This window comes from Trichoplusia ni, chromosome 17 (genome assembly GCF_003590095.1).
Source record: "Trichoplusia ni isolate ovarian cell line Hi5 chromosome 17, tn1, whole genome shotgun sequence".
Lineage (NCBI taxonomy): Eukaryota > Metazoa > Arthropoda > Insecta > Lepidoptera > Noctuidae > Trichoplusia > Trichoplusia ni.
In genome coordinates, this window is record NC_039494.1 from 7,401,367 (window position 1) to 7,427,355 (window position 25,989).

Sequence of the window (25,989 nt, forward strand, 5' to 3'; positions counted from 1 at the left end):
AAAATGTAACTTATTCACAAGTTGATAAACCGTTTTTTTCTATTCGGTATATACTCTTCAATTGTTTATAAATTTGTGTAGAAATTTTGTATTTTATATTTGTTTTGTTATTTGTTATATGTGTTTGTATGAAAGACGAATTTTTGGTCGCATTTAACTTATTTTGTCTCCGAATACTTTTTCTTAAATTATTTGAGAATAAATTTGTTTTGTCTGTACAAGAAATGCGATGATAGTACGTGTAAAGGCAATGCAAGCGTCCTTTTCATTCGGAATTTAGTCTTCAAAGTGTTGTTAAAACCTTTATTGAGTGTATATGACGGTAGTAGTTAAAAACAGACATAGAGAGGACTGGATGTCTGTGTTGCCTAAAAAAAGGTCTTGTTAAAAAAATCTTAAGGAAAAATTGAAACTTTGGTTTTCGTATCAAGATTTTTTTGTCTATAAAATTTTAATCGGTTTTCTAAAATGCTAATTGTTATATCAGTTTTTTTGGAAAGGTTCAAAATTATATTTGTAATATACTATTTTTTATATATGTACTGGTTATCAAAATTAACGTTTATCTTTGCTTGTTGAAAACTTATATTTGTATTATGTTGCTAGCTTTTGGACTTAAAATTCAGTTTGACTAAACTTTTTTTATGAAATTTAAAAAGGATTTATGTTTTTGATTACAAGCAAAGACAAGTGTGTTTAAATTAGCTTGAATACAGATCAATGTTGTCAGATTACAAATTGGCACAGAGTGTTTCCATTTTATTTCGATTGTTCTCTTTAATTCTGTCCATAGTAATTGTAAATTTATCTAGTATGTATGGAGGTTATGTGTTTCGTAAATATACTGTATGTAACATGATAATGAATTTTATTTATTTATCCTTTATCGATCTATTTTACAACCTTTTAGTTGTCACCTGTCCCTTTGTCTGTAATCAAATCTTGCAAGTTAAAGACCCCCTTCTCGGTTTCTGAATGAGATGACATTTTGCCTGCATGTGTATAATGTGTGACAAGGCAGAACTAATACGAATTGGAGATGATTTGATGCTGGAGCCGGAAACTACACTATAGAATGATACAACCCCATCCAGTTTACGCATTTTTTGTCTTGACAATTACTTTGGTCCCAAAGCAAGAATACAGTCTGATAGGGTAGTATTGGTTTTAAAATTTTGATTAGAACAATGTAAAAATCCTTCTTTCCTAATATTAAATCCAACTGCATCAAAATGGTGTCATGAGTTTAGGAGCTTCAATCAAACAGACACAAATAGTGATACACTTAAAGAAAACACCAGTTATAGTTTAATTATTTAATGGCCGTATAAATACAAAAATAATCTTAATAAGAAAACATTAATAAAATAATATATTTATCTAAATACATAATGTTCTCTAAGATGTATAAGATATACCTATCGAAATAATTCATTTAGGTAAGGAAAACCTTAGGTCCTGAAAATAATATTAAATCTAGATTTTTTCCATCTATTTTCGTAAATCAACTAATTTTGTACATCCAAGTCCAAATCTATGCTTTTAAAGTTCTACCAAAGATCTTAAAAACAATATTGCAGTTGTGAAAGAGACGGCATGAGATTCCCCGTCTCGCTTCCACACCTCCAACAAGATTGATTTATTAAAACCCTTTGAGAAAAAGTGAAAAATGACAACTATATCAAGTCACTTTCAAAAGCCTTTCTTTTGAAGTCTGTTAGAAAACAATATGTTTGAAATTAAGATTCCTTTATCCTAATTCAATATTATTTTCGTATAAACAATCTAAAAAAGTAAAATGAAATAGTGAAAGTCAGTTTTTGAGCTATCTTCTAAGATCTCTGTCGCGGGTGCTTATCAAATAAATACATATTTTTCAAGTTATATTATGTTAAAATATGGCAATTCTCTGATAGTTATTAATAATTCTGTAATAAATCGATGCTGTAAATAATTGAATTAAGCGAACAATCTATGAAAAGTCACGTTTTTAACAAAGAATCAATAATTGTAGATTCCAGTTTCAAGGCAGTTTATTGCTGCGGCTATGGCTTTTGCTTACGGCCTCGCCCACATAAATGTCTGTAAAGGCTGCAAAATGTAGCCTACCAACATTTTATCCATATCGATGGAGCATTTTAAGCGTAAAGAGATAACAAACGCACAGACTTAGCATTCTTAATAGAAATAGGGCTATCATCTTCAAAATCTACCGTAAGCGCAAGATTCCCGGATTCTAAAAAGTTATTAATATGTTTTTTTGAGCATAAATTTTCGGTTTCTAATTAGTTGTTAATGTTTTTTTGACAATACCAGTTAACCTGATATTAAATTGGTTATTTCTGTGATTGTTTCCATATCTTTCTAATAGATGGCGCTGAAAGTAGTTTGGCTCAAGTGACTGGCATGACCACTTCCTTAGTCATTTATCTTTGCGAAGTAAGGTATACTGTAGACATATTAAATTATAAATATTCAACATATTTGGTAATTTCAATTGAATATTCCAATTTAACTTACAATTCAATAATTGTCAATTTGAAATAGGTTATGATTATGGTCGTATGGTTATCTAATACTAATTATTCTTAGTTAAAAGCGTTTATCAAAAATATTCAGTTTAAATTTAATTCGCTTTATACGTAGTAATTAATATTTCACGCGATTAAATTACATATTTTAGTCGTAAACGCAATTAAGTATAACATAATTTAGTATCTGTACAAAATAAACTTAATAGGTACAAGAAAACAATTTAAACGGCAATATTATATTTTTCTTTGGGGTGGCAAAGAAGAATTATGTTTTGCAGTCTAATGTTTCTATTGTACCTATAATATTCAAGCTTTTATAAGTACAGAAACGTATTTAATACTTTTTAATAAGAACGAATTCATAGATACCCATAGCCATAATTAAATTACATATCGTCCAGTTAACAATGGCTGATTCTCTCGAGTATAACCCAAATATGTATTGATTAATGGAGTCTTCTTCCTCAACTATGTTGGGGTCGGCTTCCAGTCTAACCGGATTCAGCTAAGTACCGGTGTTTTACAAGGAGCGACTGCCTATCTGACCTCCTCAACCCAGTTACCTGGGCAACACGTTATCTTGTTGGCTTCTGATACAAGAAATAACCGTTAAAGATGTACATATGTCACACGAGCACAGTTTACCGTGCATTCAAACATTGAGAAACTCGTTATGACAGCGATATGGTAACCCATCGTTTGACCGACCGCGTTAAGCCTGGCTTAACCGGTGAGCGATCGAATTGTGCGGCTGTTACTTAGCCACGAGCACTCTTTACTTGACACGTGAAATGAGAATATGCTTTACGGCCTAAAACCATTTGGATTGCAATAAATTACTTGCTTATTGTTTAAATTGAAATATGTGAGTTAATGTTTCAGTCTAAATTTGTTGTTTTGACGATTCTGTCGCCTTCGGCTGGGAAACAAGTAGTCTAAGAGCCTGCACCCAGCCGGGAAGGCCAGGCGCAGTATTATGATAAAGATTTCAAATATAATTATGTATCAAGCTCAATACTGGATCGCAAAACAACATCCAAATATTATAAACTAATAAATACCAATCTCTATCTTCAATATAAGATAGATTGGTATATTTTTAAATAGATGAAAATATCTATTGCATGGTGTTTTTGTATATTATTATGATTGCTTCAATGAATTCAAGTAATTGATTCGTTGTATTCAATAGATTGTTCCGCGAATTCAAATGATTGGTACGTGATATTCAATCAATTGATTCGCAGTATTCAATTGATTGATTCGCTACTTACTATCAATTAAGTTTGTTAATGTCTAATAGTACATTTTTGGCTGCTTTTTCGTAGGGTACTCTGGTTTCCCAGTAAATGGGGGGAGTCCGAATATTTCAGGTTTGAATTCCAGGAGAGTCTTGATGATGAGGGTCGCTTTTTTAGAATACTCCGGTGCAAGGTGTCGTGGCGGTGTCATGACGACCTGAAAAATATATATTTCTTGAGAAAAAAGCCCGACGCAAAAAGAGGAGTGTTATAAGTTTCGACGCGTCTGACTGTTGTTGGCAACACCAAAATCAATATTTATAATGTAAAATTGACATGTATATTATTTTTGGAAACTAATGTCTTTCGTTCTCTTCCGACAACGAACTGTGCAATAAGCGGACGTATCTGCACAGGTGTTTTTGTCAGACCAACGGCATCCTACCCTACCAGCGGCTTGTTCAACAGTTAGTCTGTGGCATCATAGCTCCCGAACGGTTTGAGCGAATGGCCGTTAAAAAAGCTATTCAATTTATTTCATCCTGTTATTTCTAGATTTTCAAACGGTATATACCTGCATTCCGGCAGAGGAAGCTGCTTCTAATCCGACAGTCGAATCTTCGAAGACGAGACACTGAAATGTTGAAAAAGTAAATCAAAACATGCATATTATGCATTAGGGGAGAATGGGAGAGAAAGTTTATAAGGAATAGTGTGATGACAGACAGAAAGATACGGTATCTATTCCCGTATTAAGGAATTCAATCCTTGTGTCGCGGGGATTTTGCGAATTAGCCAGACTCAGGCCAAGCATTCCTGGTTCTCGCAAATGCTTGTCCTACATGGGAATCGAACCCGCGATACATTGCGCACAGTGGGTTTGGCTTTTTGACCTCAACCACTCAACTATCCGACATCCGTGCAGTCATATTGGTCTTTATTTAGCGAACTCTAACGAGTATTGTTTTACGACTCATAAGTTAGTCATCAAAAACTGTCTAGTTGTCATGACGTTACAGAAATATGGATAAAAAATTGTGCAATAGTTGAAAAATGTGGACCCATACAAGTCACAACCATTTGCGAAAAATTGTCTAATCAATAAAGAGTAAGCATTTTTTATATTAACATTGAACGTGAATGACTGAGTGATTCATACTGAGGATTCTAAACAAATTCTCAAAAGATTTTTTTTGGTATCCCGTCGAATTTGCGACTTCCCCAATCCCAGCTTTGATGTTTCTTTTTATTATTTGTTATATATTAATACAAAATTTATATAATTGTCAAATATCTAAATATAACGGTTCATGACATTCAGTCCGGTGAGCGACGGACGAACTGACGGACAGACAGCAGAGCCGTAGCAATGGGGTTCGGTTTTAACCCTTTAATACAGAACCCAAACAAGAATAAGTTATTTTTTTTCCCCTGTTGGGAATTTAATCCTTGTATCGCGGGGGTTTCACAAACATCCAAGTCACATGCACAAAAACACCCAGAAGACTCAGGACGGTGACGGATAGGTCATACGTTGACCACACAAACATTTGCCCTACACGGGGATCTAACCTGCGACACGTTTGCGCATAGTGGTTTGGTTGTTCTCACTTCCCCAACCAACTAGGCCTAATACAAAAACTCCAAGCGTTTAAAAATCTGCAATTAAGTAAACAAAAATAATACAATGGAGAAATTTGAACCTAAAGTCTCCACCCTAACTAAACGCACCAATCTCTACCAACCAAGTTACCGGGGTCAATAACCGACGGTTCAAATTAATCCATTGTATGCCCGTTTTATGGCGGACGACAATTACCTTTGCGGGTTTCGGTTTGTCCGGGAACAGGGAGGCGGCGTACAGGTAGATGTCGGGGAAGGGCTTGCCCCGGTCCACGCCGGGATCCGTTGCACATACCTTGGAAAACAGCCTGATGAGTATACTTAAGAAAAGCGCGCATGCATGGAACCGTTCTATTAGTATGAGGATTAAGGGGATGGTATGTGAGTGTGGGTTTTTAGGTATGTTTGTGATGCCTTCACTGTTAAACGGCTGGACCGATTTTGATGAAATTTGGTATGGGGGTAGATATAGGCTACTTTTTATCGCTTTAGTTGAACACTATAACTTGTCCTCCAAATGGCTGGGGTGTCCGGAAACGACATGGGTCAGGACAGTAAGAAAAGAAATATATTTTTTTGCAAGTCAGATAATATATATCTTCACTTGAACATGTCGTTTTTTGAAATACCTTTAAGACTACACTGATAATAAATTACGAAACAAACTGGTCTTAATTTATCCGTGTACCAAGTTCATAGTTTTTACGTGAAAGAGGTCCAAACATCCATGCATACAAACTTACGCGTTTATAATACACAGCTTTTGACTTCGCTATTTGCACATATACCCTTATAACTTAATTTACCCAATGGTGGAACATTCCGAAGAGTTTGGGTCTGGCAGCCGCGTGCAGCCGCACCGCCCGCCGCGAGGAGTTGGTGGCCAGCGCCAACGGGATCCCGGTGTCGTGGAGGTGCGTCAAGAGGCGCTCCGCACCTGAAGATAGATGGATAGGGTACTTGGCAAAAATAATCTGTGTAATCCGTCAGAGAGAGTTTGAGCTAAAACATCACTTGCTAGTAAAAAAACGTGGTAAGTGACGTGACGTCAAAATAAAAATAAGTGAGGCGGACGTGATTTCCAAAAAAAATATTGGCTACGTCTTTGTTATTTTATCTTGTAACAAAAAATGATGGGGATATAGTGATTAAAAATCTCGTGTGACGTCACTTACCAGTACGTTTCGTATTAGCAAGTGATGTTTTTAGCGCAAACTACAAAACTTTTTATCTTCCTTACCTTTTAATGATAAAACGAAAAATACGTATTCAATATTTTTTGGAAATCTGTCTGACGGACTATACCGATTTATGTTATTAGATCTAGTCAAATACCCTATTGTAGAGTTCTGCAGTCGGGTCATGTGTAAGGACTACTAGATAGGGTAACAACAACGCGACAGCGACGTTTTTTGAGAATTATGTTTGTAAGGACAAGAAAACACACACGCTTTAATTTAGGTACACCTGTCCCTTTGTCTGTAATCAAATCTTGCAAGTTAGAGACCCACTTCTCGGTTTCCGATTGAGCTGGATGCAATATTTATGATGACAAGACTTTATCTGATGCTGAAGGTTGAGGGTGGCCAAAGAAACTCCAGGATAAAATGACAGACCCCTTGAATTTAAACTAACTTGCTACGTATTGAAGAATATTTGTATTTTATTTTAAATGACTCCCGATCACTAATGAGTTTATTCACACACACCATTTGAGGGTATCTTTGTTAATGTGAATTGAAAAAGCATTCGTGGATGACAAAAATGACCCAAGATTGAATTGAACAAGCATTCGTGGATCACAAAAATGACACAAGATCCAGGAATACTTGTCCTGAGTCCGAGTGCCTTTGTGCATGTGACTCGAATGTTTGTGAAAATCATCGCGACGCATCACTGCGGGAGTCTTTCTTTTCTTGCCATTTACCTAATACCACAGTCCCTGAATAAGTATATAATAATGAACTAAAGTTTAAATAGTAACCTGCTTGTAAAGGTGCCTTTGGGAGCGTCCTCTCTGACAGTTCGATCATCTCACATTCCAACTGATTAGGTGATATCCCAAGTTGTAATTCTTTGACCACATTGCGGCATATTTCACTGTCAGTCGAGCCATAGTTCTGAGAAAATATTTAAATTGATCAAAATTGGAATGATCCTGTTATGTATAAAGATTCCGTTGCGTTTCCACCTGCTGGTGGCTGGCTGGGGTTATTAACAGCTTCGGTAATGGCGCCCCACCGTGGGGCAACTCACAAGCGTGGTGACCAATGCTCGTTCTCTGTATGAGAGGCCTGCAGTGCGATAGTTAGAGGCTGGTGTCATAAGTGTTATACTATAAGACATACCCTTTTCTCTAATTCCTTTGTATACCTTTTTCCATATTTCGCACAGACGTCTTTTAACATTTTATGGTATGTTACCTCGGAATCTGCAAAGAAATTAAATCTTATTTTCGTTTTATAGTATCGTAAGGTGGAGTTATCTTTTTATCAAGTTTTACTATCACATATTTATGGGAATAGCCCATCTAGTTTCGACTCACTCGCCGGCCGCCGCGTCAGCTCATAATTAGGACTCCGGTTGGGTCCAAAACTAGTCGGGCGATACCGAAAAATCGGTATTAAATAAATTATTCTGGCACTAGTTTGAATCTAGTTTTCTGTTCTTCTCCGAGCTATACTACCGGCTTCCAGTTTCATTACATTCAGCTGAAAACCGTGTTTACCGACCATTGTAAAGATACACGCTTAAAAGCTTTTTAAGTGTGTGTTGCGTCTCGTCAGAGGTCTTCAAACGGTTTAAACTCTGACAGCAGGCTGTACATCAACCATACGATAAGAAGGACATCGAATAGCAAAGAACTAATTGCACGTACAATTACTTTCCTCCTCTCCTACACCTTAGTTCTTCCCAATCATCATCGGCCTAGCCTTTTCCCAACTATCTTGGGGTCGGCTACCAGTCCAACCAGTTTCAGCTGAGTACCTGTGTTTTACAAAGAGCGACTGCCTATCTGACCTCCTCAACCCTAGGTAACACGACACCCCTTGGTTAGACTGGCTGTCAGACTTTTTCAAGCTTCTGACTGCCTGTAACGACTGTCAAAGATGTAGGAATAACAGCCGTTAGTTCTTTCCAATAAAGTTCAAAATCGTAACTACTTAATTTTAACAACTTAATACATTATGGAGGGACTAAAATATGAATGTATTAAAAAAATCTCACTGAGAATAGTTCCATCTAGATCAAACAGACAGTGCGTGACCCTCTGATAACGTTTTGCGCAATATCCTCTCGGGAAACCAGAGTAAGGTTTGTATTGCGCTTCGAGAAACGTACGCGAAAAAAACGTAACATCATAGCTACTGACTTTTCCTATTTTTGTTATTTTTTTTTTCAACATTTACTCTGTAGATTTTTGCCACCGCTTTTTGAAGGTACTTGAATTTGATAGCTGTCAGTTTGGAAAAAAGTAAATTGCGGTGAGGTTTTATTACTGAATTTTTATTTGTATTCCATTGACGGGCCTGTTGGTCTAGTGGTTAGTGACCCTGACTGCTATACCGGAGGTCGTGGATTCGATTGCCGCCCAGGACAAATGTTTGTGTGATTAGCATGATCATTTGTTATGGTGTCTGGGTGTAATTTATCTATAATATGTAAGTATTTAGAAATATATAAGTAAGTTTATCAGTTGTCTGGTTACCATAACACAAGCTCTGCTTAGCTTGGGATCAGATAACCGTGTGTGAGTTGTCCCAGGATATATTATATTATATTCATTGTCTCCCTCACCTTTTTCCGACTAAGTTGGGGTCGGCTTCCAGTCTTACCGGATGCAGGTAGGTACCAGTGTTTTACTAGGAGCGATTGTCTATCTGACCTCCTCAACCCAGTTACCTGCGTAACACGATACTCCTTACTTAGACTGGTTGTAAGACTCGAGCTTCTGATTACCTGTAACGATTGAGTCAAACAAAGTCGACAAAGATCTATGAGTAACAGCCGGGATCCACAATTTAACGTGCCTTCCGAAACACGGAATTTGCATTTGCATTTCATTATCAAACATAATTTTGAGAAGCTCTTGACTACAGTGTAACTGCACAAGTTGATCGATCACAGTTTAAGCTTTGCTTGATGCAGTCGGTCCATAGATGGGTGACCTTCTATGTCATAACATGTTTCGGAAGTCACGTTTAAATTGCGAGTTACCAAATGATTTTATAACTGTAACAACTGTTGCTTAACATCTTGATGTTTTGTTACAGTGACTACAGAAATACATCATGTGTGGATATTTCACCTGTCTTGCTATCACGATTCATCAGATACATTGGGACGGACTTCCAAGTTCCTGGTGACGGATGGAAGAGCCAGTAGTGTACTTGTAATAGGGTTCCCTTTTTACCCAAAAAAACATTAATTGGAGACCATAAATTATTCTGCCCATAATTCACAATTTGCCAAAATTTACCTGAACTACAGACCAAACAAGTACCTTGTCACAGTAAACGCCGATGACGTCGTTTTTTCGAAAAAAAAAACATCATTAAAAACAGCTCGCTATGGAAAGGTACGGACAACTCACGTCACCAAGATGGCCGCCAAGTCTGACGATTGGATTGGAGTATAACTGAGGAGTGACTGGTTAAAAAATCCAGTGACTTTTTTGACCTCGTCAACAGTAGTCGATGCCGATGCAACTGTCAAGAATAAATATTTATATTATGTTAATATAAGATACTGCAGAGTTGAGTGGTATAGGTCACCATGGTAATGGATGTGAACCTGGGTTCAGTCCCCGGCAGGAAAGAGTTTGTTTGTGTGCTTGTTTTGAGTCTGGGTGCCTTAGTTAATCCTGGTAATATTATAAACGCGAAAGTTTGTATGTATGGATGTTCGTTGCTCTTTCACGCAAAAACTAATGAACGGATTTGGCCGTAACATGGTACAGAGATAGTTTTTAACACAGGATATCCTGATATTATGTAACTGTGGGATCATTTTCGATTTATAACGGGCGGGCCCGCGAGCAATAGCAAGTATTTGAATATTTGTAAAGCGCTCCTTGACATAAGAAGTTTGTGTCGATTTTTGGAGGCTTCCGGCGACTGGGACCGCAATAAACTAGGACCGCGTTCCCAGTCGCCGGATCCGTAAAAAATAAATATTTTTTTCACCTCTCCTAAATCTCTCTGAAAGACCACTCTTAAATGATAACTAAAATTAAGTATGTCACACGTAAATATACAGTCAAACGAAAAAAATAATGTAATGTTTGTGTGTGGATAGGATAATAGGAAAATGAACGGGATTCTTATTTGTTTTGTAAAGTCACCGTAATATAGTTACGTATTAACATTTTATATTCATATAAACAAAAGAAATTCGTAAAATGGTTAATGAGACCTTTGGCTTGCCCTAGTTTCACTGCTACAGTTCCACGCGTCAATAGAAAACGCCCAAAAACCGAATTTAAAATGGGAAAAATGTATAGAAATAATATACCGTTTTTAATACTCACGTGATTTGGAAACCATCATGAGGAAACCGTCACTGCTGAGGAGCCCATTAGGGTTTACGCCTGCCGGGGTAATGGGATTGTCCGCAAGGTATACCGTGCCATCGTCTTAAAACTTCGATCATTGCTGTAAAACATGTCATCGTATGTCTTTCACCCTTCTCTCTCACACTATCCCGCTCTCACTCGGTCCTTTCATCACTACTGTATGTATGTTAAAAACACAAACCTCACCTTTTTTAACCAAAGGTCCTGCTATCACCTCTTGAAAACCTTATCGTATAGTGTAACCCGCCCGTAGTCCTCTGACGTGACGCAACACACCCTTGAAACATTCTCAGGTGTGTCGCGGATCACCATGTTTTCCTTCATTGTTTATAGCAACTGAAAAACACTTCGTAATATGCACATGAATCGATTGCATGGATAGCCGAGTGGTGTAGGTCACCACGGCAACCGCCACTGTTCGTTTGTATGATCCCCGCGTAGGACAAGCATTTGCGTGATCCACGAATGCTTGTCCTGAGTCTGGGTGTCTTTGTGCATGTGACTTGATTGTTTGTTTGTTTGTGAACCCCCCGCGACACAAGTATTAAAAAACCTTAGTCGTGTTTTCTTTTTAACTAAAAAACAGGAAAGACTCAGATTCGAACCTACGACTGACTTGTCCAAAGGTCATTAAGCCCTTCTTGTAAGCCAACTCTTTTTACACGAGGTAAAAACTAATGTCCATTCTAAATACATGTTGTTATACATTAATTATCATTGACGCATTAAGACAATTTCTTTTTAGTACAAAATTAACAATTTAAAGTACTATAGCTGTGTTTCTTCTAGTAAAAATACAATTATATATTTACATAATATAGGGTGTTGTTTTTTTTCAAATAACGACTCCTACGCTAAGGAAGTTCTTCGTAGGGTTGACGAAGCCAAAATAATACTAAATATTGAAGAAAAGAACATCTTAAGTCACCTTATAAGTGACATTTCATCATCATCCTAGCCCTTTCCCAACTATGTTAGGATCGGCTGCCAGTCTAACTGAATTCAGCTAAGTATCAATGTTTCTCAACAAGCGACTGTCTATCTCCGCGAATCTATATAGCGACCTCCTCAACCCAGTTACCTGGGCAACACGACACCCCTTAGCTAGACTGGTTGTCAGACTTTCTAGCTTCTGACTACCTGTAGCGACTGTCAAAGATGTATGAATAACAGCCGGGACCCACAATTTAACGTGCCTTCCGAAACACGGAAGAACTCTTTATGACAATGATGGTCACCCATCTTCGGACCAACAGCGTCGAGCGTAGCTTCACCTATGATCGATCCACTTATTCAGATAGCTTAGCTACAATGACAAAGGGACAGGTGAATCTATAAAAATAAAAGTCGTAAAAAGTGAACACGCTGTAGGCGTTATTTTATGCATATAAACGGCTAATATATTTTGATGTTTTAAAAATAACTATTTAGTCTTGTCAAGTGTTCGCTGATTCAAGTGCGCGTGTTGCAGTGATTAGCGTATTTTTTTAATTAAAAAAATATATTTTCTTATCGTATGGTTGATGTACAACCTGGTGTCAGAGTTTAAACCGCCCTTAGGACTTTGACGTCGCTTAGTAAGCCTTTGAAAAAAACTCAGGTGTGTGATAATAGTAAATATTTACAATAATAAATTAGTTGGAAAAATAATAAAAGTTTTTATTAAAAAAAAAACGATTCTTGCACTAAGCAATTTCAGAGTATCAAGATACATTTGTTGTTTAATTTGAAACTATGCCTTAATAAGAAAAATATTTGTTGATGTTACACCGGCAACAAAAATATCATCATCAGTGAAAATTTCAAATGTCTAGTTATCACTGTCCATGAGTACAGTCAGTATAGACAGTACAGACAGACAGTACAGAATACAGTCTAGCTTCAGTAATAGATTTTTTTTAAACTGATCGGCCACTAAATGTCCAAACTGGACTAAAACCCACAATCTATAGCTATGAACAATATTAAAATACCTTCTTCATCATCATTGGCCTAGCCTTTTCCCAGCTATGTTGGGGTCGGCTTCCAGTCTAACCGGATTCAGCTAAGCACCAGTGTTCCACAAGGAGTGACTGCCTATCTGACCTCCTCAACCCAGTTACCTGGGCAACACGATACCCCTTAGTTAGACTGGTTGTCAGACCTTAATTCACGACTGATTATTTTTTTTCTGGACGACCTCCGTGGTCGAGTGGCGTACGCACCGGTTTCAAGATGTCGCTAGCTCTGAGGTTCCGGGATCAATCCCCCGTCGGGTCAATGTGAAAATTCACATTTCTACGTGGTACCTTCGTTTTATCTGAGTTCCGTAACACAAGTGCTTTAGCAACTCACTTTGGGTTCAGAACAATGTATGTGATGTTGTCCGCATTTATTTATTTTTTATTATTTGTTTCTAGACACAATGGTGGAAGTAGAGGAGATGGATGTCGCTCAAGTAGCGGAGCTGAAGATGAAGGCTCGGCTGAAGCCGGTTCACGAGGCGACCATACGCTTCAACTCTCCCGTTCAAAAGTTTTATGAAAACAAGACTATTTTCATAACGGGAGGTACCGGATTCCTTGGGAAACAACTTATCGAGAAATTGCTGAGGTAAGTGGCTGGTTTATAACAATATAGAGTGCCATCAGCAATTATAAGAACAGTCTATGTACGTCACACTGCTGTGCACAGACCTCTTCCCGTATAGGAGAGGGTTGAGCATAGATCACCACGCTAACTCACTGCGAGCAAAATCTATTATGATACTTTTCTTGGAATGCACTACGGCTTTAAAATTAGACTTAAATATTGTTTATTTGAATAATGAAATATGTGCACAGCGGTTTGATGGCCGTTCGTTACTACAAAAACTATTGTATAACACAAAACTAATGAACAGTGAATTTATATTTCACCTTACGCCTATGTGAATGTAGCGAAATGGCCAAGCCACATAATTTGACTAAGGTGTAGAGTTTGTGACGTTAGGCCTTGTAGAGTTAGGGCATGTGTTGGAAGCTTGGCTCTACATGAGATCTGATAACTTTTTGACAGTGCGAGTCATATGGGCTCGTCTTGGCAACATTTTACATGAAAACAGTTTTGGTGGGATACATACATATATGAAGAATCAAATGGGTGCATCATTTCAATAAAAAATCTTTGCAAGCGCGAGTTGAACTCGACATAGGGGCTAACGTACAAATAACTTAAATATAAATGAATTAATATCCATATTTTTTTTGACATTAACCAACAAATTTATGACCGTAACAGTCTTTGCTCAACCTCTCTTCACTTTTTGTTATATCAGCACCAGAAATATATCATCTGTCAAAATTTCAACTGCCTAGCTATCACAGTTCATAAGATACCGCCTGGTGACAGATGAACAGCGGGGCCTCAGTAATAGGGTTCCGTTTTGACCCTAAAAAGCTGACGATAATTATTAAACTTAAACTTTTATGTTCCAGAGCCACAAAAATTGCGAAAATCTTCATATTGGTGAGGACTAAAAAAGGAAAGGCCATTGAAGAAAGATTACAAGACATGCTTAAAGATCCGGTAAGTACTTAATACCTACTAATATTTTTATCCCCACGTTTTTATAAACTCATTTTCTTGTTTGTTTGTCGTTCCGGTTGGATTTTTGCAACTCAATTTTGAGGCACTTCGCGATAAGCTAGCAAGTTGAAATTTTTATGGTAGCTTCAAACCCGATGACAATGCAATTTAATACTATCAAAACTGTCAAATTCTGATAAAATTTGTCATTTAAAAACGTGAACAGATTTTTTAAATCTATTCATTTTTTGTAGTATCTATAGGGGATGATTTTTTTGACATGTTTTGAACCTAACGTCGTTTAAATAAAAGCTCCAACCGGACTCCGGTTGGATCCGAAACTAGTCGGGCACTCCCGATAAATACGCGTGAGTAAACCGTCGCATTATTAATGATGGTTTTTATCCTTAACAAAATAAATAATTAATTAGCATTGAAGCCGGGTTTAAAACAGTTTATTGACGCTTTATAAATTCACAACAAATTATTTTAATTTATGTTAATTAGAATTAAGTATGTATAATATAACTTGCATCACAATAAGCATTGATTAATAACTGGTATAAAAACCAGTTGGATCGCAAAAAATATTCTACCCATTTTTTGCTTTACTTCATTACAAAAAACAGGTAACGTATATTATATCAGTATTTTGAACTACCTGGTAATCTTAATTAAATCGAAAAAAAGGCGAAGAGAATCGGGTATGAAGGATAAGGTTTTAAAAATTTTGAATAATAAAAGGGTATTTGATAAAAGATTCAGTGTGTCATAAAAAAAACATAAATAAATGGGTTCAATTCAAAATCAAAGATGAGACATATCGATGGTAGTGAAACGTATGTACGTAAATGAGTGCAAACTCCAAGCATTCGTGGATCACACAAATGCTTGTTCTACGCAGGCATCGAACCCGCGATACGTCGCGTGCAGCGTGTTGGGTGCATTAGGCTATCCGTGCATTATCGTGTGATTCATGACTGAGCGCAGTTCTTTCTTTTTATTATTCTCTATTTTATTTATTTAACGTTTTACGTAAAATTGAGACTTTATGCTGCAAGGCTTCGGGGTCTAATGAAAAAGCATTTAGAATAGGTACCACAGTACAATGTTTATCTTATAATTGTTGTAGACTAGCTGTCCCGGCGAACTACTTACCGCCTAACACGGGCCTGTTGGTCTAGTGGTTAGTGACCCTGACTGTTATACCGGAGGTCGTGGGTTCGATTCCCGCCCAGAACAAATGTTGTGTGATGAGCATGATCATTTGTTCTGGTGTCTGGGTGTAATTTATCTATAATATGTATGAATTTAGAAATTTTTAAGTAAGTTTATCAGTTGTCTGGTTACCATAACACAAGCTCTACTTAGCTTGGGATCAGAGAACCGTGTGTGAGTTGTCCCATGATATAAAAAAAAAGATATATATATAAAAAACAGTCATATGTACTTTTTGTTTCAATTTTCCCTTATTTTAATACCGTTTAAACCTTCCCTGGACTGCTACGAATATTTCAAGACTAAAATGAGCCAAATCGGTTTAGCCGTTCTCGAGTTTTAGCGAAATTAACGAACAGCAATTCATTTTTATATATAAAAAAAGTTATATATTTATTAATAAATTTGTTAATTCCAACGATTTTTCTCCAGGTTTTCGACTTGGCGAAGGAGGCATGCCCTGAATATTTGAGTAAGTTGGTCCTGGTGCCAGGAGACGTGTCAGAGCTGAAGCTTGGCATCAGCGATAAGGACTGGAAGACGGTTGCTGAAGAGGTAAGCTTTGAAACCACCAGTTGCAGAAGGTGTTTGGCGCGATCAAACTCAGGTTTGAGCCACTTCCCGATAAGCTAGCAGGCTGAAATTTTCAAGGTAGCTTCAAATCCGATATTTTTTAATCGATTAATTCATGACAACCCTGGAAACACTGCCTTATTATTGCATCATCATTACTCTCTAATGGCCCAAAGCTTTATTCTTGCCAATCTCTTATTCACTCCAGAACTTTTGTCATAGCGTCCTTTTTCATATTTTCAGACTGAAATCATCTTCCATCTCGCAGCGACTACACGATTCGACGATCCGCTTCGAGTCGCCACCTTTATAAATGTAAGAGGGGCAAGGGAAGCCCTCATCCTTGGAAAAGACTGCAAAAATCTCAAGTAAGTACCATCTTAATTAATTTAACATCATTAATACGTGCATCCAAGCTCATTAAATCGCAGTGAAGATCTATCACGGTAACGTGCTTCGAAATGTAGTGGCTTCGCAGATACGGTCTTTCGCTGTAACGTGCATCGCAGTTTTGTAGCATCGTATTAGCATTCATCGATATTTTGAGTGTCGAGATTAAGTATTCTACTCCTTGCAAATTGCTTACTGTATACCAGTCAAAATCAAAAGTCATTTATTCAAATTAGGCTACTAAGTAGAACTTTTTGTTAGATTAGGGATAACACCCAGTTTCGTCCACCCTTCACCGCTTCCTAAGTGCTTTTGCTGTGAGAGAAGAAACAGAGCAACAAACTCCCCAGCAGCACGCTGTCACTCCGTTTACAAGATGATTATAGAATACTATTACAAAATAAGTGTCTAACAAACGAATATTTGAGATCGCTGTACCTATGTCCACTACATAGGTACAGCGATCTGAAGATCTTTACTTTAAGGTTGGTGGTAGATTCTCTGGTTTTCTTATCGTATGGTTGATGTACAACCTGGTGTCAAAGTTTAAACTGACCGCAGACTTCTGACGTATTGCAACACACTCTTGAAAAAATCACTTATTACTGCTCCATGATTATTTATTTCTGGGATAATAGCTAATTTATACTTTTATACTAATATATAAAGCTGAAGAGTTTGTTTGTTTGATTGTTTGTTTGTTTGAACGCGCTAATCTCAGAAACTACTGGTCCAAATTGAAAAATTATTTGTGTTGAATAGACCATTCATCAAGGAAGGCTTTAGGCTATAAACCGTCACGCTGCGACTAATAGGAGCGAAGATACAACGGAAAATGTGGAAAAAAACAGGGTAGATATAAATCTTAACTTATATCTTCTAACCACGAGGACGAAGTCGCGGGCAACAGCTAGTATATAAAGTATTGGTCATCCAATCATTGTTACTTTTGTTAATTGAACAGTACCTTTCGCTGTCCAATCTCAGACATACTTCTCACCCAAGTTTCGCTACAGCACCCAATCCTCCACCTTTTGCATTCTGTCTGACCTACATTACGGGACACTGTTTTCCTATGCCGGTAACAAAGCCGGTACCAAAAACAGCACGCCGGGAACGTTGTAATTAACGTGGTCGTCTATAAAGATTATAATGTCTTGATAGAAGTCGTTCCCCGGCACTAGACACCAGCCTTATTTAACACATACCTATGTACACGTGCGTGTGCTAAAACAGCTTCACTCTCTGTTCCCGCACTCTCATAGCGCGATGGACATGACCGGAGAGAGATCATTCATAGGACCAATCGGACTAGCTTTCTGAACCAATAGACCTTTGATATAGAATTCCTGTGGTTTTACCACAAGGCTATCCGATGCGATTACGTAATTATACATATAATTGAATTCAAATTAGGTACAATGCCCAGACTTATATAAATAGTCACATTATAATAATTTGAACCCAGTCTATTTGAGTTTGAACCTTAAATGTTTACTTTTGTAATTGTTCTGAAACAAAGAAACATTTATTTTTTTATGAGCGAAAGCCAACGACTCCGTACGAATGGAGTTAGTTATTCAACCCCTCCCACCTCCTACAGAATCTAAGGATGTTTTTCGAAAAAAAGAACTTGTTTTACTATCAATGACAAAACTGTATGGAATATCTTTCACACTACTCTCACATCACTCATATAAATTCGAAAAGGGATCGTCAGCGTATTGCCTTTAAGCTCGCCGTCAACCAGGCGTTAACTTATCGTAAATATCTGATTAAACCGGCAACTGCATAGGTAGCCTAGCGGTTGAGGTCACCACGACAAACCCACAGAGCGCGTCGTGTCACGGGACCGATCCCCTCGGAGGACAAGCATTTACTTGTGTGCTCCACAAATACTTGTTCTGAGTCTGGGTGTCTTTGTGCATGTGACTTGAATGTTTGTGAATCCTCCCGCGACACAAGGGTGTCGTTTTTTTAAATGAAAACCTTATCGGCAGCTTCTGAATGTCAATTCTGTCAATTCACCGGCTGGTGCCTTGTCTGGTTGGCACCTGTTGAATGAGCTTGGTTGTGACGGGAACCGCAAGTTGACCGCGTATCGCATCGCCGGTACCGAGGCGAGGACATTGAGTTACAATTCTTATAAGTGTGTTGGAGTAAGGAGTGTAACATAAACATTACTGAACAGCTCAAGGTGATACGCTTACGAACCCTTTACTTGTTGACAAGTGTCACTTGCTAAAAATTGTGAAGGAAAGCATCGTGAGGCGCGACACACCTGAGAATGTTTCAAGGGTGTGTTGCGTCACGTCAGAGGACTACGGGCGGGTTACCTCTGACACCAGGTTGTACATCAACCATACGATAAGAAGAAGCCGTATACAATACTTCATTTTCAAGGGTACTATTCCACGAAAGTAAAAACTTGACTCTGATAAGATTACTTTATTTTCCGTCTGTCTGTCTGTCTGACCCTCTTTGTTAGGACCCTGTAGAGCTTTGAGCTGTATCATTCTTAAATATTTACCAAATACTTACTCAGTTCTTCTGTCCATTAAAGCTGTGAATCAAACTTCTAAGCTAATGCAATAGAAAGATAATGCCGTTTATTCTCACAATTTTCAGCATTCTCAAAGTACTCAAAACGGTAAACTTACCGTTAACTGAACATGCATATGTTGAGATCTCTCATGTTGTAATTTTTCTACTTAGAACAAATAAAAATTCAATAATTATTAGTAAAAAACCATTCACACTTTACTGTCCTTTATAATTCTAATAAGAACTATCGTGAGACTGATTCATTATTAAATGATGTAACGGTTTACTCACGCGTATTTATCGGGGTAGCCCGACTCCCGCCGCGTCTGCTCATGATTAAGGACTCCGGTTGGGTCCGAAACTAGTCATGTTACCACGATAAATACGCGTGAGTAAACCGTTACATCATTTAATAATGTTCTTTATAATTCTGATTTCTTTTTTATCCATCACTTTCGATGCTCTTTACAATGGTTTTAAATTACAAATAAATAAATAAATTAACAAAAATCTACTAGAAAATGAATAACAAAATAACAAAGAATTTTAACAAAAAGACTGTATTTTAAAACTGTATTCGTTAATATACATTTTCGTTAAAAATGCAACTCTACATATTCATGAATTAACTTGCGTAAAGTATATGTATGTGAATTCAATTCAATTTGCTTACAATGGTATAAATAATATATAGACGGTTATTTTCGTTAAATTAATTGTTAATTATGTAAGGATGGTTAAATAATAACTTGTGTGCGTTTAACCAAGGGCCAAAGGTTTAGTTGACGTTTTTCTTTTCTTTTTGATGTTGTTTTTGGAATGTTTTTTTTTGTTTTTACTGTCCCTTTGTCTGTAATCAAATCTTGCAAGTTAAAGACCCACTTCCCGTTTTCCGATTGAGATGACATTTTGCATGTTTAGTTGTTTACGTATATTGTGTGACAATGTAATGTTGTGATGACATTTACCTGATCTGATTGTCACAAACCCATCGAGTTTAGGCTCGTTTGATTTGTCTTGACGAGTAGGAACTTTGCTCAGTTTGATCTTAAATCAAGAAAGCATATTAAGACGATATCCTTTTTAACTAATAGGCTTTATATGTTACTAATATGTTACCAACTGTTTAAAAAGCAGAGTAGTGTTATTGCACCTGTAAACGGCTCGACCGCTTCTCATGAAATTTTTTGTACATATTAGCTAGGTCTGAGAATCGGTAAAAAATAAGAAAAATTAAAAATCGGAAATATGAAAAAGAAGGTTTTTTTTTTCATATTTCATTTGTTTGGCAGGACAACGTTTGCTAATTTCTATACTAATTACACAATTAAACCCTTGTCTCCAGATCCTTCGTGCACGTATCAACGGCGTACTCCAACGCATGTGCGAGCATGATTGACAACGAGGTCAACGAGCAGTTCTACAAGAGTCCCATGGACCCTGAGGTGCTCATCAGAATGGCGGAGACCATGGATGATGAGAGGATCCAAAACATCACACCGAGGTAAGGGATTATTTGACTTAACTGTTAAATTTTGGGGAGCTGTAACCAATGGGTGATAATAGAACCCTATTACTGAGATACAGCTATGTGAGGAGCACGTGGCTAAGCTATAACTGCATAAGTGAATCGATCACAGGTTAAGCTACGCTTGACGCGGCGTCGGATTGTGGGTCCCGGCTGTTATTCCTACATCTTTGAAAGTCGTTACAGGTAGTCAGAAGGTTGTAAAACTTTGGTACTTAGCTGAATCCGGAAGACTGGAAGCCGACCACAACATAGTAGCTAGGCTGATGATGATAATGAGATACCGCTGTCTGTTACTAGGTTGTACCTTATAAACCGTGACAACTTTTTTATATAAGTAAAAACGGGCAACGGGCACCTTCAATAAGGAGCCTCAATTCGTCCGAACTTTGCTTTTTTACCTCAGAATTTGTCTCTTTGTAAAATTGTCTTTGGAGAGTTAAATAGTGATAAATAAACTATATAATTACCATACATATATTAACACAGTAACGCCAATTAATTACGTCAATGCACCCGCGAAAACTAATTAAGCCTATTATCAGTAACAATGACCCATTTTAAATACTTACGTTATATAATAAATGATTAATACGAATCAGAATAGACGAAAAACATACATAAACAAAAGTTTGATAGGAAACAAGAGCTTTATAACACAAATCTATATCTATGTCTATACTTAATATACACGGTGATTTTTTAGTCGTCTTACAAAAGCAGCCCAGTTCATGTATCCGACGTAAAATACCCCTAGGCGCGATTTTTTTTTTATCATCAACTAAGATAATAAGTACGAAGAAAAATTAAACAAGAGAAATCTGAAATATACTCTTAAAAATGATAAAAACGCCGCCCCTCACCATTGTTACAAGGTTCGGACCGCGCTCGCAACAGAACTGTGTTTCTAAAAAACTAGGAATTGCATCATAATATTGAATAAAAAATGCATTTTATTTTTTTTCGAATTTCATAAATACCTATTTTTTATCATGAACGTGTTCTAGTCATTGGATACATGAACTGGGCTGCTTTTGTAAGACGACTCAAAATCACGGTATATAAAGCTGAAGAGTTTGATTGTTTGTTTCTTTGGAAAAAAAAGATTTCCATTTGAACCAGTAGTACGTTTTTGTGTTGAATAGACCATTCATCGAGGAAGGTTTTAGGCTATATACCATCACGCTGCGACTAATAGGAGAGAAGAAAAAGTCATAACTTATATCTCCTAACCACGCAGACGAAGTCGCGGGCAACAGATAGTTAATAATAGGTTTGAAATAATATTGTTTTAACGACAAAAATAATATTGTTTTAAGGCTTGTTTTAAGGTTAAATCGCTTGTATGTTACAAGCGATTTCAAATAAAAACTGCTAAGCCACACTTGATGTTATTGTAATAATAATGGATACGTATTTTTTTATTTGTCCCGCAAACATACATTGACCAAATTACAGTGAATGAAACTTACGCGTGACGTCACGATTGAGTATAAATTTTACCATATCGTTACGTCACAATCCCCTCTCCTAAACTTTAAAGCAGTCAATCTTTGTCAATTCTAGTTTTTCTGAAAAAGGAAAAAATACGTGTCTCATACTTTTCAATTATAGATTTTTTCCTTTTATACCCAGGCATGATCCCTATTGTTCTCTTTTTAATTTCCAGCTTGATCAAAGACTGGCCGAACACTTACTCCTTCGCGAAGGCAGTGGCTGAGCAGACTGTCACACAATATGCTGCAGACCTACCTCTGTGCGTCGTCAGACCAGCTATCGGTAGGACCAGAGGAACTTTTAATTTTCCCACGTTTTTATACACTCACTTTCTTGTTTGTCGTTCCGGTTGGATTTTTGTAACTCAATTTTGAGGCACTTCCCGATAAGCTAGCACGCTGAAATTTTCAGTTTAGCCTCAAACCCGAAGACAATGTAGTTTATAAATATAAAAAGGGCTGAACTAATTTTGATAAAATTTGAATGGAGTGACATTTAAAAACGTGGGTATTTCGATTTTTTTATCTATTAATTATTTTTTTGGTCAGTTAGGGGAATCTTTATGGATTTTCCATAACTGATTTCTCCTTTATAAGTTGTCTTGTATCTACTCATAATACCTATAAGCTTGCTTAGTTTGAGACTAGATGGCGTTGTGTGAAAGTTGTGGAATATTATTACTTTTAATATCAACTTAGTCTCACCAGGTCCTGAGAAAGAAAATTGAGCTTTATTAGATTTGAAATAATAATGTATTTCTTTTGTTCCAGTTGTTGCCGCGGCCTTGGAACCCGGTCCTGGTTGGATCGACATTTCGAATGTATTTGGTGCTAGTGCTGTAAGTTAATAGTCTTATCGTATGGTTGATGTACAACCTGGTGTCATAATTTCAAAAGCAATCCTATCACTGAGGCTATCCTATATCAAAATTACTTTATTTCAAATAGGGATGTTTTCCAGACACTTTTAAATTGTTACAGTAATGACTAAGTAGTTGCGCGGTTCCAAAATATCATTCCTATGGAGAAGAACCGGGAAGAAACTACATAAGTTTCTCTCTAGAAATTAGATTAAATTGGCACTATTTGTATTAGGTATTCCCAGCATTTTTCCAACACAATAATTGGAAATTCAGTACGGGGCGGAACACTCACGGTCAATACAATGAATTTCTATTTACTGTTTCGGCAAAATGCTTAAGAAAATATGAATCATTATTAGGCAATTGAAATAGCAGAATCAAGACCCAGTTAGGCAGTAGCGCAATCCCAAAGATACGCGTGAAAATACCTTTGCATCTTATGATAGCGATCAATATTGTGTTTCAGATCATCGTAGGTCCTGGTCTTGGATTAGTGAGAGTTATCTACGCATCGCACGATGCTAAAGTGGGGCTGATACCAGTCGATTACGTAAACAACAGTATAATAACGGCCGCTTGGGAAACAGCCAAGAATAAAGAAGATGGTGAATTGAAAACGAAGATTTATAATGTTGCGCCGAGCAGAAATCCGCCATTATGGGGTAAGGGTGTTCTGAATATAGTATAGTTAAGATAAAGTAATATAGTAGAAGGCTAAATACATCCCACTGCTGGGCACAGGCCTCTTCTTGTTGAGGAAAACTTTGAGCGTTGCTCACTATGCTAGCTCATTGCGGCTTGGCAATTTCAGATAAAAATATTCAGATATCTTCACGATGTTTTTGTTCAAAGTTTTTCAGTGGTGTATTCGAATAATTAAGAAATTACATATAATTTAAAATGGACGGACGTGGCTCTTCACTGCATGCCTATCATACAGAGAACGAGCATTGATCACCACGTTTGTCAGCTGCCCCACGGTGGGGCGCCATTACTGAAGCTGTTAATAACACCAGCCTGTACCTAACTGTCCCACTGTAGGCCTCCCATACAGAGAACGAGCATTGACGTTTGACTATTTCCAGGTAATTTATCGGAGATTTTCACAAGTTTTCGCTTCATATACGCGGCGCCTCAATCCATATGGTACAACTTCGCTTGGCAGACCACCAATAATTTCCTCTTCTTCGTCTACTCTTGGTTTCTGCATCTGATTCCTGCTTACCTCATCGACGGAATCTGCTTGATATTGGGAAAGGAACGCAGGTGAGATTTTATTCCACGCTGTAATGACGATTTTATAAGTTTGTCTGTCTACGACATTTTAGCTCCCGTACGGATGAACCGCTTCTGATTGTATTTATTATTTATCATAACGCACAGTCGCATTACATTTCCAAGCTCATTGACCAGAAGTTTAAATTAGTCCATTGTATCGAGTCACGTCTTAGCTGTTTGTTAAAAATTGGTCCAAGATGCCCGCCATCTTACAATAGCAGATTAAAATGCAGGCCCTAAATTAGGTATTATAATAAAGTAAAAAATTATCCCACCAGAAATAAAATTTTAACCCGCACATCTTTTAAACGGCTCGACCAATTTTTATCAAACATGTCTAAGACCTCTCGCACATAATTAAATTCACTCAATTTCTTTTTTCCAGATTCGTAAAACTCTACAAGAAAGTCTACAAAATGTCGAAAGCGCTCAGTTATTTTACGACTCACAATTGGAGATTTGTTGATGGCAACACCGAAGCTCTTTATAACGGATTGTCAGAGGTCGACAAAGTCATTTTCGATTTTGACGTAATGACAATTGACTGGCGAGAATACATGTTGAAATGGATCATCGGTTTAAGAAAATATGTCATCAAAGATGGGTTGAAAGGGTCAAAATATGGCGCGAGAAAACAGTTCATTTTTCTATTCGTGAATATTTTCGCGAGCATTTTGTATTTTTACGCTTTATTGAAATTAGTGTTATTCGCTTTTTATGTTGTGTCATCTATTTTTAGTTTAGTATTGTACCCTTTTAATTAAATTCTAGATTTTATTTGCTTATTTTTCTTTTCTTGTTTACCTAATTATAAAATTCCATAACTTTCACACAACGCCATCTAGTCTCAAACTAAGCAAAGCTTGTATTACGAATACTAGACAGCCGACACACATACTTTTCTAAATACACCTAGACCCAGAAAAAATGTTCATGTTCATCACCGAAACATTTATCCTGGGTGGGAATCGAACCCAGGGTCACTTACCACTAGACCGACAGGCCAGTCAAAGTTCAGTCTATAAGTATGCGTAAATTAAACTAGGTATACTATTTAGGGTAATAGGATTGACTATAAACTAACTAGTCTGTCAAAAAAATCTAGAAAATATACCTGAATGATGATCAAAGATGGCGCAATGGATGAAAGTGTGAGGTAGTGACGTCACTTGTCGGTAAAAACTGTACTTGTAAGTGACGTCACAAGATTTTTTGTTCACAAGGATCTTTTTTTGGAAAATCCATTTGTTTGACTTATTATCTGTTTTTAGTCAAATGTACTATGGGATTAATTATCTTAAAATCTAAAATAAAAAATGCAATTAAAAACCAAAATAATATCTGAACATTTATTTATGAAACAACTAATAAATAACTAACTAAACACAATAGTTATAATACACATTTTAAATCCCTACTCCGATAGTCACTCCACAACAGTCCTGCTAAGTACTACTCAAACTCAACATAATTTTAAGTCGTCCTTAAGCATCTTACCACTTAAAGTTGTCAAAAAGCGATAGTCATTTAAGAACGTCTTAAAATTAAATTGTATTTTACTAGTACTCCACAATCGTACA

The 25,989-nt window shown here is 37.0% G+C and overlaps 2 protein-coding genes across 2 annotated transcripts; one reads left to right on the forward strand and one right to left on the reverse strand.

The window, feature by feature from the left end:
- Positions 1-2,447: 2,447 nt before the first annotated feature.
- Positions 2,448-8,826, reverse strand: LOC113502608 (pseudouridine-5'-phosphatase-like). Its single transcript, XM_026884253.1, has 8 exons — positions 8,627-8,826; positions 7,747-7,829; positions 7,383-7,518; positions 6,205-6,335; positions 5,595-5,693; positions 4,350-4,409; positions 3,795-3,992; positions 2,448-3,763 (listed from the first exon to the last, which is right to left on the reverse strand). The coding sequence occupies exons 1-7, from the start codon at positions 8,802-8,804 to the stop codon at positions 3,831-3,833; spliced, it is 849 nt and encodes a 282-aa protein (XP_026740054.1). The 5' UTR covers positions 8,805-8,826; the 3' UTR covers positions 2,448-3,763; positions 3,795-3,830.
- Positions 8,827-12,180: 3,354 nt separating this feature from the next.
- LOC113502605 (fatty acyl-CoA reductase wat-like) lies at positions 12,181-25,186 on the forward strand. The gene is made up of 11 exons (XM_026884249.1): positions 12,181-12,573; positions 13,373-13,565; positions 14,429-14,519; positions 16,170-16,292; positions 16,554-16,678; positions 20,590-20,748; positions 22,442-22,551; positions 23,040-23,107; positions 23,598-23,793; positions 24,217-24,397; positions 24,795-25,186. The coding sequence occupies exons 2-11, from the start codon at positions 13,378-13,380 to the stop codon at positions 25,171-25,173; spliced, it is 1,620 nt and encodes a 539-aa protein (XP_026740050.1). The 5' UTR covers positions 12,181-12,573; positions 13,373-13,377; the 3' UTR covers positions 25,174-25,186.
- The last annotated feature ends 803 nt before the right edge of the window (positions 25,187-25,989 follow it).